The sequence below is a fragment of the Mustela erminea genome, chromosome 19 (genome assembly GCF_009829155.1).
Source record: "Mustela erminea isolate mMusErm1 chromosome 19, mMusErm1.Pri, whole genome shotgun sequence".
In the NCBI taxonomy this organism is placed as follows: Eukaryota; Metazoa; Chordata; class Mammalia; order Carnivora; family Mustelidae; genus Mustela; species Mustela erminea.
In genome coordinates, this window is record NC_045632.1 from 42,370,154 (window position 1) to 42,385,456 (window position 15,303).

At 43.3% G+C, this 15,303-nt stretch overlaps 1 protein-coding gene across 1 annotated transcript in view; it reads left to right on the top strand.

Moving 5' to 3' along the window:
• Positions 1-4,910: 4,910 nt before the first annotated feature.
• C19H16orf70 (chromosome 19 C16orf70 homolog) overlaps positions 4,911-15,303 on the top strand; it is a 29,045-nt gene continuing 18,652 nt past the window's right edge. The window contains exons 1-3 of the mRNA XM_032325038.1: positions 4,911-5,007; positions 5,137-5,257; positions 10,882-10,964. Of these exons, the coding sequence (XP_032180929.1) occupies positions 5,194-5,257; positions 10,882-10,964 (147 nt within the window). The 5' untranslated portion in view covers positions 4,911-5,007; positions 5,137-5,193. The remainder of the gene's footprint in view (positions 5,008-5,136; positions 5,258-10,881; positions 10,965-15,303) is intronic.

Sequence of the window (15,303 nt, forward strand, 5' to 3'; positions counted from 1 at the left end):
CACTTCCCTGCTTGTGCTTGTTCTCTCTCTCTCAAATAAAATCCTTAAAGAATAAAAAATAAATAACCTAAACTTGGGTGGGGGCGCCTGGGTAGCTCAATCAGATAAGTGTCTGACTTAGGTTCAGGTCACGATCTCAGGGTCCTGGGATGGAGCGCCACCCCCATCCCCCTTGGACTCCATGCTCAGCAGGGATACTTCCTTTTCCTCTCCCTCTGCCCCTCCCCCTATTCATGCTGTCTCTCTCGGGAATAAATCTTAAAAAAATAATAATAACCTAATCTTGGGGTGCTATAGTCTGTGTTAGAGGTGACTCTCTCTCAGGCCCACACTCAAATAGAGGTGAATTAAGCTTCATCTCTTCAAGGGTAGTGTGTCAAAGGGTTTGTGGAAATATTTTTTTTAAATCACCACAGCACACTGGCACATTTGTGTGTGTGTGTATTTACAAGACAACATTGGTATTTTCATCTCCCAAATAACTTTTGCAGGCATTTTCCAAGGCATGATTACCCATAGATAGCATCCATTTTTTTCTTACAGCACCACCACACGTACATTTACGGCATTTTAAAAAAGATTTTATTTATTTGCGAGAGTGCAAGCTACTGCGAGCAGTGGAGGGGTACTGGGCAGAGGGAGAGGAAGAAGCAGACTCCACCGAGCAGGGAGCCTGACAAGGGATTCCATCCCCTCTCCCTGGCATCCGGACCCCAGCTGAGGAGCCCAGCCAAGTGGAAGGCAGATGCTTAACCAACCAAGCCACCCAGGTGCCATATATGGCATTTCAAAAATGTGTCAAGACCAGAAAATAAAAATTGTATGGTGGGATCATGGATGAAAATGGTAGTTTGGTTGGTGGGATCATGGATGAAAATGGTAGTTTGGTTTTTTTCAATATAGGATACTTTTAAAACAGTTGCTATCTTAAGTTAAATCTCAACTTTTGGGTTAGAATATAAATCTCGGGGCACCTGGGTGGCTCAGTGGGTTAAGCCTCTGCCTTAAGCTTAGGTCATGATCTCAGTCAGAGTCCTCGAATCGAGCCCCACATGGGGCTCTCTGCTTGACAGGAAGCCTGTCAAATAAATAAAATCTTAAAAAAATATATAAATCTCAACTTTTGGTTAGAAAAATTTAACCAACTTTGGGGCACCTGGGTGGTTCAGTCAGTTGAGCATCCGACTCTTGATTTTGGCTCAGGTCACAATCTCGATCCTGGGATTGAGGCTCACGTTGCGTTCCCCACTGAATATAGAAACTGTTTGGGATTCTCTCCCTCTCCCTCTTCCCCAGTCCTCCCCCAACCCTCTGTGCCACTTGTGCTCACTCTCTCTCTCAAATAAATAACTTAAGCAACTTTGTGTCATTATCGGCTTTATTCAGCTTTCAGAAACATTAGGAAATGTAAATCGATAAGATACAGAGGGGAATTTTTGATTACAGGAGATAATCTATATCCACAATATCTCCAGTATGGTAGATACTAGCCACATATAACTATCAAACCCTTAAAATGTGGCAAGTACAACCAAGAGACTGATTTTTAAATTTTTTAAATTTTTATTTTTTTATTTGACAAGTACTTACTGTAAAGCCAACTATGTGCCAGGCACTTTTCTAGAGATGAATAAAATGGGCAAAGTTCCTCACCTAGTAAAGTTTACATCTCCTGGGAATATGAACAATAAGTAATTAAGTGGTGAAGTGATAGCTGTGAATTAACTAAAATAGCATCATGGGATAAATGGTAATGAGGTCAAAGAAAGGAAGAATTAGGGAAGATGTGGCAGGAAGTAATGTTTTTGCTGGGACCTAAATTAACAAGTGAACAGGAAACACTTGCATTCAGAAAAGGGGAGAATAAAGTCACTATACTAACAATTATGTCACTGGGGAGAGAGACTGAGGGCTTTCTACCCTGAGAGAGGGGAGTGTCCTTTGTAAGACTGACTGGGAGGGACTCCCCAATCCATTGTTTTCCACAATTCTTGGGCCTGCCCATTCCTGATTTGCAGGATGCAGTTATCCTTCATTTCTGCTTTCAAACTGGCTGTTGGTTCTTCTCTTGACAAATATAACCAATAGTAACCATGGTAATAAGATTCTGTTCTCTAAGCTTTTCACCTAGGCTTCAAACATGTACACTTCCCGCCTAAGCTATTACATGTGACCATTAGAATAGGATTGGTATCCTTCCAGCCCTCCAATGTCAGTTCCCCCAGGGTTGTCCTGAGGAACACCATCATCCATTCAGCTATCCAAAGCTGGAAACCATGTTTTTATTCTTTAATCCTTTTCTCCCTCATATCCCGCATTCATAGATCCTGCCAAAGGATTCCATCAATTCTGTCACTATCAGATTTTTAAAAAAATTTTAGTCACACACAAACCATTTACTATGAGTCAGATACTCTTGTAAGTGCTAACCAATCTGTGAAGTATGATCATTTTACAAATGAGGAAACAAAGGCACAGGGAAGCTAAGTAACTTGCCCAAGGCACAAAATCATTATATGGAAGAATTAGGATTTAAACTTCCAGTAAATGTGTTTGACCAATGTTAGCCTTCAAAATAAGTCTGCCAGTTATTTTACCAAAAAGGGGCTTGTTTAGGAATAGAGAATTTCAAGCCAGGACAAACAAGATACAGGAAAGCCGTAAGTAAACTCCCAGAATAAAGGAGAGGACAGCTCTTATATAAGAAATGGGTAAGTTGGGAAGGCTATTATAAACAAAAGTCAAATCAGGGTAAAATGGGAGTTCAAAGTATTGTGGCTTTTCATTGGCTGAGTTGTGACATTGTTTCATTGGCTGGGCTGTTCCCTAGAAAGGAGGAAACCTTGCATCCACCTGGCCCGTCTAGAAAGGAGGAAACCTTGCATCCACCTGGCCCGTCAGTAAAATGTTAGTTATGGTAATATGGATCCTATTGCATATGCAATCCATCTCCTGGAGTAGGATGTCAGAGCTCCCCCTGCTGACCTCCAGCTTCCATTCTAAAGTTTCCGCCCCGCCCCCCTTTTTTTAAAAAGATCTTATTTATTTATTTAATTTACAGAGGGAGGTGAGAGCACTTGGAGGGACAGAGGGAGAGAATCTCAAGCAGAGATTGGTGAGGCCCCATCTCATGACCCCAAGATCATGACCTGATCCAAAATCAAGAGTCGCCTGCTCAACCAACTGAACCACCCAGGCACCCTCCCCCACAACCAAAAGGAAATTTCTTAGAGGCTTACCGACCCTTGTTCTTCCTGTTACTTGGATTTTCCAGACTAAAAATTATTTTCATGTTGTTATCCAGTGTGGCTTTCTTTGTTCTTTGTCTTTCCTCTCCCACCCCCCACATGACCTAACCCCAACTTCTTTGTTCACCAGCAATAAGTCCCTCTAGGTGTTTGTTTGTTTTTTATATAAGAACCAGTCCTAGTCTGGTTGGATTTGAGTTCAATTCAAACATTTTTAGATCGACTAAGATTACTCCTCATCAATGCTAGATTTCTTTCTAGGTCTACTCCTATGCTATTTAGGCCAGATGCCCAGCTAACCTATCCTAAACCTATCCCATCCACATATAAACGTCTTTAATGCTTGCCATGCATAGTGAGAAGTAAATATCCACCTTATCCCTGCCCTGTGCCCCACTCCCTGTATTAGGTATCACTGGTATTTTTTTTTTTTAATCTTTCCAGAAAGGTTCTTTTGGTATGGACAATGTTTCTTTTATTTCTGTTTTTGTATACTATACAGTTTACACCTAACTTTTTTCTGTTAGCACCCCTTCCGCATTAGCATACAGGGATATACTTTGATTTTTAAACGTGTTCTATTACACATATCACACTTTGGTCAGCCACTTCCCTACTGATGGACATCTCAGTGACTCAGTTCTATTGTTTGGGCATATGATGTGGCAATGGACATCCTTCTCTGTGTTGTTTTACTGCCAGTAGCAGTGACTTCAAGTTTTGATGAGCCTCCCAAGTTACATTCCTACCAAACCAGTTTGAGAATTTAGCATGTCATTCTCTCCCCAGCTAAAATCCTTCCTCCAAGGGCAATGTAATGGAAAGAACTTGGGTTCCACCACTGAGGACCACAAGGTCATTTACATCTCTGGGCCTCATTTTCTTCACTTGTAAAGTGAGGTATAATCTGACATCTCAGGATCGTTTTGAGAATCCAGAGTCGGCTTCCATGAAGGCTTGGCTCTAAAAGAAGTCTGGTTGCCTTTTAGTTTTTCAGTGCCCCAGGCCATGGGCCAAAAGCTCAGGCTGAACAGGCTAGAGGAGCCCCTTTTCCGACCCGTAGAGGAGGAGAATGAGCCACAAAGGGCACCAGAGGTTTAGTCAAGACCACACACCATTGGCGGCAAAGCAAACTCACTGGAGGCTGAGCTGCTGCCAACGATCTCTGGATACCGGCCCCCGGGGGCTGTACACATCTGGACTTGGTCACCGGAGGTCTGGCCTAGCTGCTCCCCATTCTACCTATTACTCTCCCCCAGCTCCCCGCGTTCCTACGCAAACACTCGAGTACATTCCGCACTCACTTGGAAGTCGGTGTCTTCCCTCCCCGCTGGGCCTCAGACGCACCTCGGAACTTGTGCACCCAGTGAATGTGAGTGGGACGTACGTACGTGCAGAGGGCAGACGGATTTACATAACACGTCACATTTGTGTATTACGTGGTATGCACATCCTTGTGTAGACATGTGAAATGTGTGCAGTGTGGTGTGCAAATGTGAGGTTTCACGGAGTATGGAAGCCCCTTCCCACCAGCGCCCACCCTTCTGGGCGGTACTGTTTTCCTTCAGCCTTGGATCGGACTTTCACAGCATTTCGCGCGTGCCTGACTCCGCCTTGAGCTCCTCCCTCCCCACCGCTCCGCGATTGAAATCCCGCCTTAGCCCCGCCCCCACCACGCTTTACGACGCCGCACGCCAGTTTTGCGGCAGACGCTTCGGCTGCGGCCGCTGTCCCTGCTGCTGAGGCTGCTACCGGTGAGGTGAGCTGAGCTGAGCTGAGCTCTGCTGACCTGAGGTGTGGTTTTGGGCTGGTGCCGCCGGTGGTCAAGGAGTAGGCGGACAACCAGGCCAGCGGGGACGGCAGATCAGTCGCTGCTTTGTCTCCCCAGCTTCGGTCCCATCTGCGTTGCTGCAGGGAGGCCGCCCCGGCCCGGCGAGCTGAACCAATGCTGGATCTGGAGGTGGTGCCCGAACGCTCTCTGGGGAACGAGCAATGGGAATTCACGCTGGGTGAGTCTGGGGTCCTACTTCAGGACCTTGCTCTGCCTTTTACTTCCCTCAAGGCCTTTCCTGTTTCTGGTCTCTGCCCCTTATTTCCCTGCGCCCGCTGCTTCTCGCCTCTTCGGGCTCCGGGCACTAAGTTACCCATTCCTACCGGCCAGACCCGCCAGTCTGTCGCTCGTCCTGGCCTTGACGCCCTCGCTTCAGGCTTCAGAAGAGCTTCTTCTGGGGCAGTGGTACAGTAGAAATAATAACAACAATGGCCGACACTCCCCAGACACTTATCAAGGCCAGACCCTGCTTCTGTGCATAATTATCTCGAGTATGCCTCCTTGGGGTCTGAGGGTCCGTCCTGTTGTTTTTCCTATTTCCATTTTACAGATATAATAGCTAAGAAGTGACTGACACCCTTAAACGCTGCAGTAGTCGGTCGCGTTTTGCTTTTCTGGGCTGTGGGTTCCCTCGTCCCTAGGGGAAAGCTAGGGTCAGATCCTTAATCACATGTTAGGGATCTAGTCAAGGGAGGTGAGAAGAGTTTGTGTATTCAAGGAACTTGTGACTTGTTTCCTTCTCGTTTTTAATGTGGTCGATGTGTGGTGTAATCCTAAACCCAGACCTCAGCAGAGAGAGTTGAAGGTTTAATGAAATAAGAATTCAAGGAGAGTAACATTTAGTTTGTGTAAAACGCAGTTTGGCCCAGTATTAACTATTCCCAACTTCACTACCTTTATATATACAAGTACGTGCATCCGCTGACTCTAGTGTAGCACCTAGGCAAAGGAGGTATGGAGCAGGTGTTGGTGTTATTTTTTGTGCACACTTCACCTTCTGCCCCACTAATTTGGGTTGCTGGACTGAGTGACCTGCTTGTTTGGGCTCATCCTTGAATCTGAGGACTCTTTTCAGTGGAGACAGGCTAGATGAGTAACTGCACAATAGATGCTGGTAGGACCATGCTGGTGCTCCGTGTCTCCATGAACGAACTGAACTACAAGCCTCTAGGTTATAGGAGCCAGTTTTATGGAGAGGTCTTAGGCAGTTTCTCTCATAAATTACACCACTCCTGCAGAGTTCGTCTCAAAGTTTTAGCTGGTATAAAACAGTTTGGCCTCTTGTGAAGCACCAAGAGCTTGATTGGGAGGCCAGTGATATATTTGCCTCCAGACTCGTTCATATGCTGATGCTGTTTGCCTTCTATTTAAGAACCTCTCCTACTAACAGCTTCTCATACCAGTACTTCACAGGGAAGAGAACCACAACCATAGCTTCAAACTGTGCTTGATGATACATCTAGTTTGTGCATCTCAGTGGTAGAGTCTCTTGGCAGAAAGGCGTGATTAGAATGTCATTTGAGGGATGGCTGGCTGGCTTGGTCAGTAGAGAATGCAACTCTTGACCTCAGGAGTTGGGAGCTGCAGACCCACATTGGTGGGTAGAGTTTACTTAAAATAAAAATAAAAAGAATGTCACTTGAGACCAGGATTTTAATTAAAAAAAAAAAAAAGCTGGGTGGAAGAGCAAGGGTTCTTCTGTCACCTGTTATTTAGATACCTTAACACCTACTTCTAACTTTGCCAGTTTCCAGAAGTCAAGGTTTTGGGTACTTCCTTCAAACTGTCTGAATATCTAAATGACAACAACAGTGAAAAGAATATTTCTGTAGAGTGGCCCAGAATTGAACTTTGAGGGAAACCTCATAGAGGTGGCTTGGTTTTAATGATTTTCTTGTGGGTCTTAAAAATCTGCATTTCTAGGGGCCTAGGCTGGCTTACTTGGTAAAGCATGTGACTCTTGATCTCAAGTAGGTTCAAGCCCCACCTTGGGTATAGAGATTACTTAAAAGTAAAATCTTTTAAAAAAAAAAATCTACAGTTTTAAAGCATATCTTCCTGAAAGATTATGATTATTTTAACTTCCTCAGGTTAAAAAAAAAAAGGAAGAAAAAGATTTTTCCCTCTGTCAGTCTTCTCCCCAACCCTCAACATACCTAAACTGCAGTTGGAGCTGATAGGTACAAATAGGTCTAAGAAGTGGATCTGTGCTTTAGAATTACCTTCCTAGGCCAGAGAACCAGGCAGTACTTAACTAAAGTCACCACAACTCAACAGTGTAATCTCCATTTGCCAGATGAGGAACAGGCTCAGAAAGGTAGCGATGATGAAAAGTCGGTACCTGAACAGGGAGATACTGCTTCCCACCGCTCTGTCCTTCTGACAGTTGGCTCAGCTTTGTCTCTGTTCTTTATGGAATCTCTGCAAATGCAGATGCATCTAGCCCTTGCCATCTTCTGCTTGGCATCGCAGTGGGGAGCTGCATCCAGCTTCTTGGCTGCCCTCCTGGCCTTTGTGTGATTTGGGGAGATTAGGGAAATGGCAACAACACAGGGGCAGGAAAACCTAGGCAAAGAGGAATCGCTGAAAATGCCACTGATGGCTTGACTAGTGAGTGAATAAAGGTAGTACAAACTTGGAATGTTTTCAGTAAGACTTGGAGAATGTATTGGTGTGGGTGCATGTATCTGAATTGTTCTAGAGAAGCTGAAGGCTCACTCCATTGAAGGTAGCATATATACCTCTGTGGACTCTGCTTACAAACATCAAAAAGTGAATAAGAAATGGTCATGTGCCCTGAAGAGTTTCGTGTGAGGGAAGGGTTACAGCAATAGTACATTTTATTAAAATGAGGTGGAGGTTGTATAGGGTGCTTTAGAAGGGGAAAAAAGACTTGACCTGACCTGGAGATTCAGGGAGGGCTTTTTTTCTACTTACAGTAGTCAGTGCCATTCCTGGAGCCAGTGAGCACCAGGAAAGCGCAATCAGAAATCTGCCAGGTTTCTCTCTACAATGTCTCTATAGATAAGAATTTTCCAGTCAAATTCAAAACAAAATGAAACAGTGGGAAAGATTGTGTGTGTAGGGAACTATAACCAGTTTGGTATTATAATTAGAGCGTGATACACTAATGGAAGAAAAAATGGGTTTTCCAAATTCCCAGTGCTCTATAGTGGTAGCTACCTGGGATACTACCAAGGACTTTGGGGTCCAAGGGAAAAGAAGGTGAAGTGAAGGTTAGAGAAGTGTGTTGTGGACATGGGTTTAGGAAGAAAGAGACTAGATTTGGGGAGGTGGAAAAGGAATCTAGAGGCTTCTGGCTTGAGTGACTGGGTAGATATTAGAGGTATTAAGACCCAGAATACAGTGGAGAACTGAGATTGAAAAGATGATGAAGAGTTACTGTTAATCTGTCTACTTTTTATTTGCCTTTAGATTTATATAGAAAACAGATTGAGATGTAAGTCAGAAACCAGGTGGTTGGTTGGATGAGTGAATGAGGGATAGGCAGAAGGAAGCATTGCCCATCATAGAGACCTGGGAAAGTTAGGGGAACAGCAGGAAAGACTGTGTGTGTGTGTGTAGAGACAGAATGAGAGTACTCGGAATGAGAGAGTGGTCACTAGGGTCTATGGTACAGGATTTACATGTCCCCTAATTGCTTTGTTTCACTCAATCAAGGTTCAACAAACACATGGGACCACCTGCTTTGTGCCAGGCACAGTGACTGGGTGCTGGGGATATAGTAGTGAGTAAGATAGATAGTGGTTCTGTCCTCAGGGTATAGAGGAGACTAACAGATAAATAAACTGAATGGGGGGCTTTATTAGTTAAGGCAGTTGGGGAAGTGAGCTGAGAGTCAAGAGCTGAAGAATGAGAAGAAACCAACTATGGGAAGAACATTCCAGCAGAGTCTGAGCTAGCACAGAGACATAAGGTAGGAAAGAGTTTGACATGTGCCGGGAACAAAGGGAGGCACGATGAGCAGTGGAAAGAAAGATAGAGGTGGACAAGATCCAGAATATTCAAGAACTTTAGGTGATGGCATGTTGTTTGAGTTTTATTGCCCTGTAGTGGGAAACTCTTGAAGGGTTATAAGGTAAATGATGAGATCTATAAAACATAGGATGTATACAATTTAGAAGGTTGACATACCCTTTCTTGGGCTAGGTAGCTCTGTTAGAAGTAGGACAGTACTCTAGTTTCTTTGCTGTACATATGTTTGGTTCCCTTTAGAGGACTTTTAGCCTTCCTTTATCAATAGCTGTGTGACAACTGGCCATTGTAGCTGCTTTGTCTCTTCCAGATGAGTTCCTCCCCCAAGTGACTCAGGACCTGAGGACCCAAGGATTCCAAGGCTATGGATTTGATGTGGTTAATTGGAAAAGAATCCTCCCTTGAGAAACTGATTTATGCCATGTGGGCCAGAGAAGCCATGTGGCCTTCTATTCCTCAGCACCTAAGTGGGCACCTAACACATGGATGTTTTCCCAGTCCTTTTGGGAGAGACAGCATAGATGCTCCTCCATTTCAGGAATGGCAGAGCTGAGTGATGTGTGCAGTTTGTTCATATTGTCAACAAACATTTATTAAGCCTTTACTTTGTACCAGGCTCTATGTTATAGAAGGCTGGAAAGTGCCTTATGTTAAGGTCTGGTTTCTCTAACTTTCTTCAAACTGTAGAATGGACCATCAAATGAAGGCAAGGTTAGATCATTGTTTAAATATAAATAGACCATGTGTTTTTATAACTGTCTATTATTTGTGTGTAAGGTCTTTTCTGCACATCTCTCCTAGAATCAGAGGAAACTGATCTTGAATGTGAGCCACTGTGTTTACCTGAGGTCATATGGTGGTACCTCCTTCTCCCTTTCTCTTACTACCTACTCCTTTGTACATCAGCGTGGCTGAATAAATATTTATCCAACAGCCACCAGGTGGTCAACCCTGTGCTGGGTGTTGGGGATCAAGAGAATGGTGAATAACACACACTGTCCTTGGATTCATAAAACTGTGAGTCTTGATTTTGGATTTTGTCTGGGACTTGTTTTGGATTGTCTCTCTGTAAGTTTCTTCTTGTTTGAAATGTATTGGACTCTGAAAACATACTTTTTGGTAGTCCCTCGGATCTTGGAGGTATTGTTGGGATTTGGATTTCTTAAATTGGCATATATAAATTTGTTTATAGTGGGCCATGAGTTCAAAAATCAAGTGTTAAGACTTAGAGGATTTGTGGGTTGATGAGTAAGGATCCAGTGAAATCCTTAGTAAATTAAGTTGGTTCTGATAGATGTATGATTTTTAACTTTTTAAATGAGCCTTTATAAGTCATGTGCTTCTGCAGACTCTTCATTTGAGAGATGAGGAAACATGCCAGAAAGAAAGAGATGAAGGAACCTGCCCTACGTTATATGTAATTCCTGGTAGAAGGATAACCAGAACCTTGGTCTCCAAAGCAAGTCATGTAGACTGTACTTTTCTCATTGTTCTTTAGTTCATGCTGACATTGCCTTCTCTGAGTCCTTTGGGATCCTTTGGGATCTTTTGGGATCAGCGCAGTACTTCTCATTTCCAAGAATCTCTTTTGTATATTCACAACCCAGTTGTTCCCTTAGTGCTTGCTGCTGACTTTATTTTAGCCCTTGCTGCTTACTGAACTTTTATTTACTCATACGTTTATAGACCTTGGTGCCCCCACCTCCCATCCCAGGCTTTACTGCAGGGACTGATGCCTATTATGAAGATAGATGTCAGTAAATGGATAGCCCAAGTAACCACACAGGTGTCCTTGCTTTATTTCAGGAATGCCTCTGGCTCAGGCAGTAGCCATTCTTCAGAAGCACTGTCGCATCATCAAAAATGTCCAGGTTCTCTACAGTGAACAGGTGAGTGGTAGCTGCTTTGTTTACTGAAATAGCATTCCTCATCATGAGTCACCTCCAGAGGCTGATGCTCTGGGAGAGGCAGACTGGCAGAGATTGCTTGGTCATTGTATTTGAATGGGAGAATCTCTAGCACTAGTCAGTTCCCAAGTACATTTTCTTCAATTCTGAAACTTTTCATCTTGATAATCTAGTGCTGCCGGGTTTGGAAGAGCAATAATAACTGCTATTTTTTTTTTATGTGGTTTGACTTACCAACTGGTCCTTAGACAGGGACATTTCAGTGGGAGGTCACCTCTGGGACTGTCTTGTCTTCTAGGATGCTTGTCTTCCACTTTTTTATTTAAAATAATCTTTTCTGCTCTGTTGATTGGTTTGTGTTCAAAGTTGTTGAATACAAATTTCTAGCCAGCAGAGCACTCCAGACTTGAAAAGAAGCAGGTGTAGCTCACTACTTTAGTGAGAATGATCTGATACATGAGATCATATATCAAAATATTGGCTCCAAATTAAGGACATAGTTCATATTTTGCTTTTTTTTGGTCTGATTTATGGTGGTCTCTATTAAGTGTTGGTCAGTTGTGCCAGGAATTAACCCCTATTATAAAATGTTACATGTATCTACAAAGACCTTTTCCGTTTCTAGAAAGAATGTATATGTTACACCAGAGTACTTTCTGATCATCAGGATTTTTTGTACTTGGTTTTATATGTAAAGTTAGAGACTATTTTTTATGGGCTTTTAGAAATAAGATTATTTATCACTCTAAAAATACAATCTAGGGGCGCCTGGGTGGCTCAGCGGGTTAAGCCTCTGCCTTTGGCTCAGGTCGTGATCTCAGGGTCCTGGGATCGAGCCCCACATCGGCCTCTCTGCTCCGCAGGAAGCCTGCTTCCTCCTCTCTCTCTGCCTGCCCCTCCGCCTGCTTGTGATCTGTCTGTCAAATAAATAAATAAAATCTTTAAAAAAAAAAAATAAAAAAAAAAAAAAATAAAAATACAATCTACCTTCTACTGAACTCTCTGAAACCTGTGATTCTTCAGTGACACAGACCATGTATTGCGGTGTGGAGCAACCTTTATGGTACCCCATATATCACAAATTTCAGGGAATAAAGATGTTTGTATTGTTTTGGTTTTTTAAGTATTTTATTTATTTGACAGAGAGAGCACAAGCAGGGGGAGTGGCAGAGGGCGAAGCAGCCTCCTCGCTGAGCAGGGAGCCTGATGCAGGACTTGATCCCAGGACCCTAGGATCATGACCTGAGCTGAAGGCAGATGCTTAATGGACTGAGCCACCCAGGCACCCCAGGGAATAAATAGTTTTGAGCCTATACATGCTACAGGGTGTCCTCACTCACTTCTTTGAGACCTTTGGAGTACCATTTTGATCATTTTAGTTCCCTTTGTTCTAATTAGTTTCAGATACTAAAGCACATGACTGTTTATTTTTGACTTGAAGAATGTTGTGGATTAGAGGTGAATGAGATTCTGTGAGGCTGTCCACTTTGGCCTAGTGTCAAGGTTGAGCCTCTCATCAATGTCTAGTCATTATTCTGCAGTGCAGTACTCCTCTTGCAGCCTAGTGAGAGAGACTCTATAGAAAGGGTCTTCCTGAGACAGGGAATGCATAATCTCCAAGCAAGAGCTTAGATATTCTTGTGGTGCCTACCATGGAATAAGGGACTTCTAAGAGTGGACCAAGAGGTTCCTTGAGCCACAGTGTCAGTGTTTTCTCATTTATAAAGTGAAGGATGGTGACTTTTCCTGTTTATCGCTCTCAGATGATCGCTAACCTACTCTGACTTTCAGTGTTAGACCATGAGGGAATTACTCATGACAATTAGCAACCATCCAAACAGGAATAATAGGCTTGCTTCTTGAGCATATATCTCCTGCATATTCAGTGAAATCAGATTTGAGCACCCCCAAATTAGATGCATTTGAAAATAGGTTTAATTCATTATTTTAAAGATTTTTATTTATTTATTTGACAGAGATCACAAGTAGGCAGAGAGGCAGGCAGAGAGAGAGGAAGGGAAGCAGGCTCCCCGCTGAGCAGAGAGCCCAATGTGGGGCTCGATCCCAGGACCTTGAGATCATGACCTGAGCCGAAAGCAGAGACTTTAACCCACTGAGCCATCCAGGCACCCTGGTTTAATTAATTTTAATTAATCAATTTAATTAAATTAATTAATTTAATTAATTTTTTAGAATGAAATTTATTTCTTATTTCACTACCTTTGTTGTCTGTTGTTCCAATCTTCAGGTACACATAGTAGTTTTAGCTTTGAGCTCATTTCCGCTGATATCTTCTAAGCAACTGGCATCAGTTAGAAAACATGGGTTTTTGAGTCCATGGTTCGGATCCTTGCTCTTCCTATTTCTTAGCCATGCAACTTTGGCAAGTTATTAACCAGTCTGGTTCTCCTTCTGTAATGTAGATATAGTTTTCTTGTAATAGAGTAATCTTTTTTTATTTTAATTTTTTTTTTTATTTTAAGTAATCTCTACACTCATTGTGGGGCTCAAACTCATGACTCCAAGATCAACAGCCTCATACTCCTCTGACTGAGCCAGCCAGGCACCCTAGAATAGAATAACCTTTTGATGAGGATCAAGAAGAGGTGGTGTCTCAGAGCTCTGATGTAGTGCTTCTTAAATTGGGTCCCGTCCTCTGCACCTCCTTCCCTTCCTTTCCCATCTGTCTCCTTGCTCCCATCAAGTGTGAAGAATAGTTTGGCCCCAATAGATGTTTCAGAAATATCTTCTTATCCCTAGCATATCACACCTTGGAAGTTAAATGTATATATCAAGTAAGTCCTATCTTTCTTAGGGGGAAAAGCGTTAATGAAGAGTTAACAGCTTTACCAAACTGTTTCATGTGGAGCACTGAATAGTTCTGGGTCACTGGAAGGGACTGCTTAAACATCATATGGTAAAGGTATACTTTGGTTCTGGAGATATAAAATACTAATAAAATAATGGTTGTGAGGATAAATTGCTTGCTTTTGAAAATTATCTAGTTATGTCCTGAATTGTCATGATGTTGGGAGAAAAATGATCAGCTCTTGGGAGAGTGTAAGAAAATTGAGATCCTCCCATCATTCCTCCTCCAAGCAAGGATCTTGAAGGATGCTATAATACTGCTTCATCCTGCTTACTGCCGTGGAGTAGCCCTCTCAGAAATGTGTTCTGGGTTGAGAATAAGTGACCTAAGGTCAGAGTTCATTTTTGTATTATCTTGATTGACACCTGATGGTTTTAGACATTCATACGTACCTGCTGGAAAATTACAACATTCTTTCTTCTAGTTTGCCAGGCATGGTGGTGCCAACTGGGCCTGCTACCTTGTGAAGATCATTGGGGTAAAAGGGAACAAACAGTCTGAGCTAATCACAGAAGGCTCTTTGGAGAGATTTTTTTTTTTTCTTTTATTTTCTTTGCTTTGCTTTACAAGATTCGTTTTAAAGAGTGGCAGAGGAAGAGGGAGAAGCAGGCTCTCCACTGAACAGGGAGTCCAAGGTGGGGCTCGATCCCAGGACCCTAGGATCACAACCTGAGCCAAAGGTAGACGCTTAACCAACTGAGCCACCCAGGTGTCCCTGGAGAGAATTTTCACAGTGAGGCCGACGCCAGTGACACCTGGCCTTGCAGCCTACATATCTGTCTCTGACAGCCACACTTCCATCATTCATTGTGCCTACCTTGGGAGGCTCTATTAAAAAAACTTCTAAACTCTTTTGAGGGCTGTGTGCCAGTTTAAAGGAGGGGCAAGGTTTTGGATGTTGGGGTTTTTTTTTTCTGCTGGCCAGCTTGTTTCAGGGCTGTGAAATGGCTTCAGATGTCAAGACCTTGAATTGACTGCATTGGGGCAGAAGCAGGGTGGTGATGCAGACTTGATGAAAGAGTACTGTATGCTAAGTGCTGTGCTTGGTGCCCTGTCTCCTGCTGTCTAGACCTACTATCTCTGTTCCCACAACAACCCTGGGGGAAGGGATGATGGTATTCCCATGAAGAAACTAGAGCTCAGAGAAGTGTTGAGAGTCACTTAAGGTCACCAGCTAACCAGTACTCAAGGCCGGCTCTGTCCACTGCTTTGTGCTGCTGCTCCCCTCCCCCCAGGACTCAGAAGGGGCAAATGTAGAAATACGACTCCTTAGATCTTAGATTTGGGCTTTTCAGAAGGAAGCACATGTGATATGGGATGGCGGGGTGAGGGAAAGAAAGAGTAAGGTGTCATTTCATATATAAACAGCACAAAGTATTTCTTTGTGGCTTAAAGCAGTCAAAGTATAGAACATATTTCCTGTGGATGGCACAAACAGCCTGGAAGTGAATG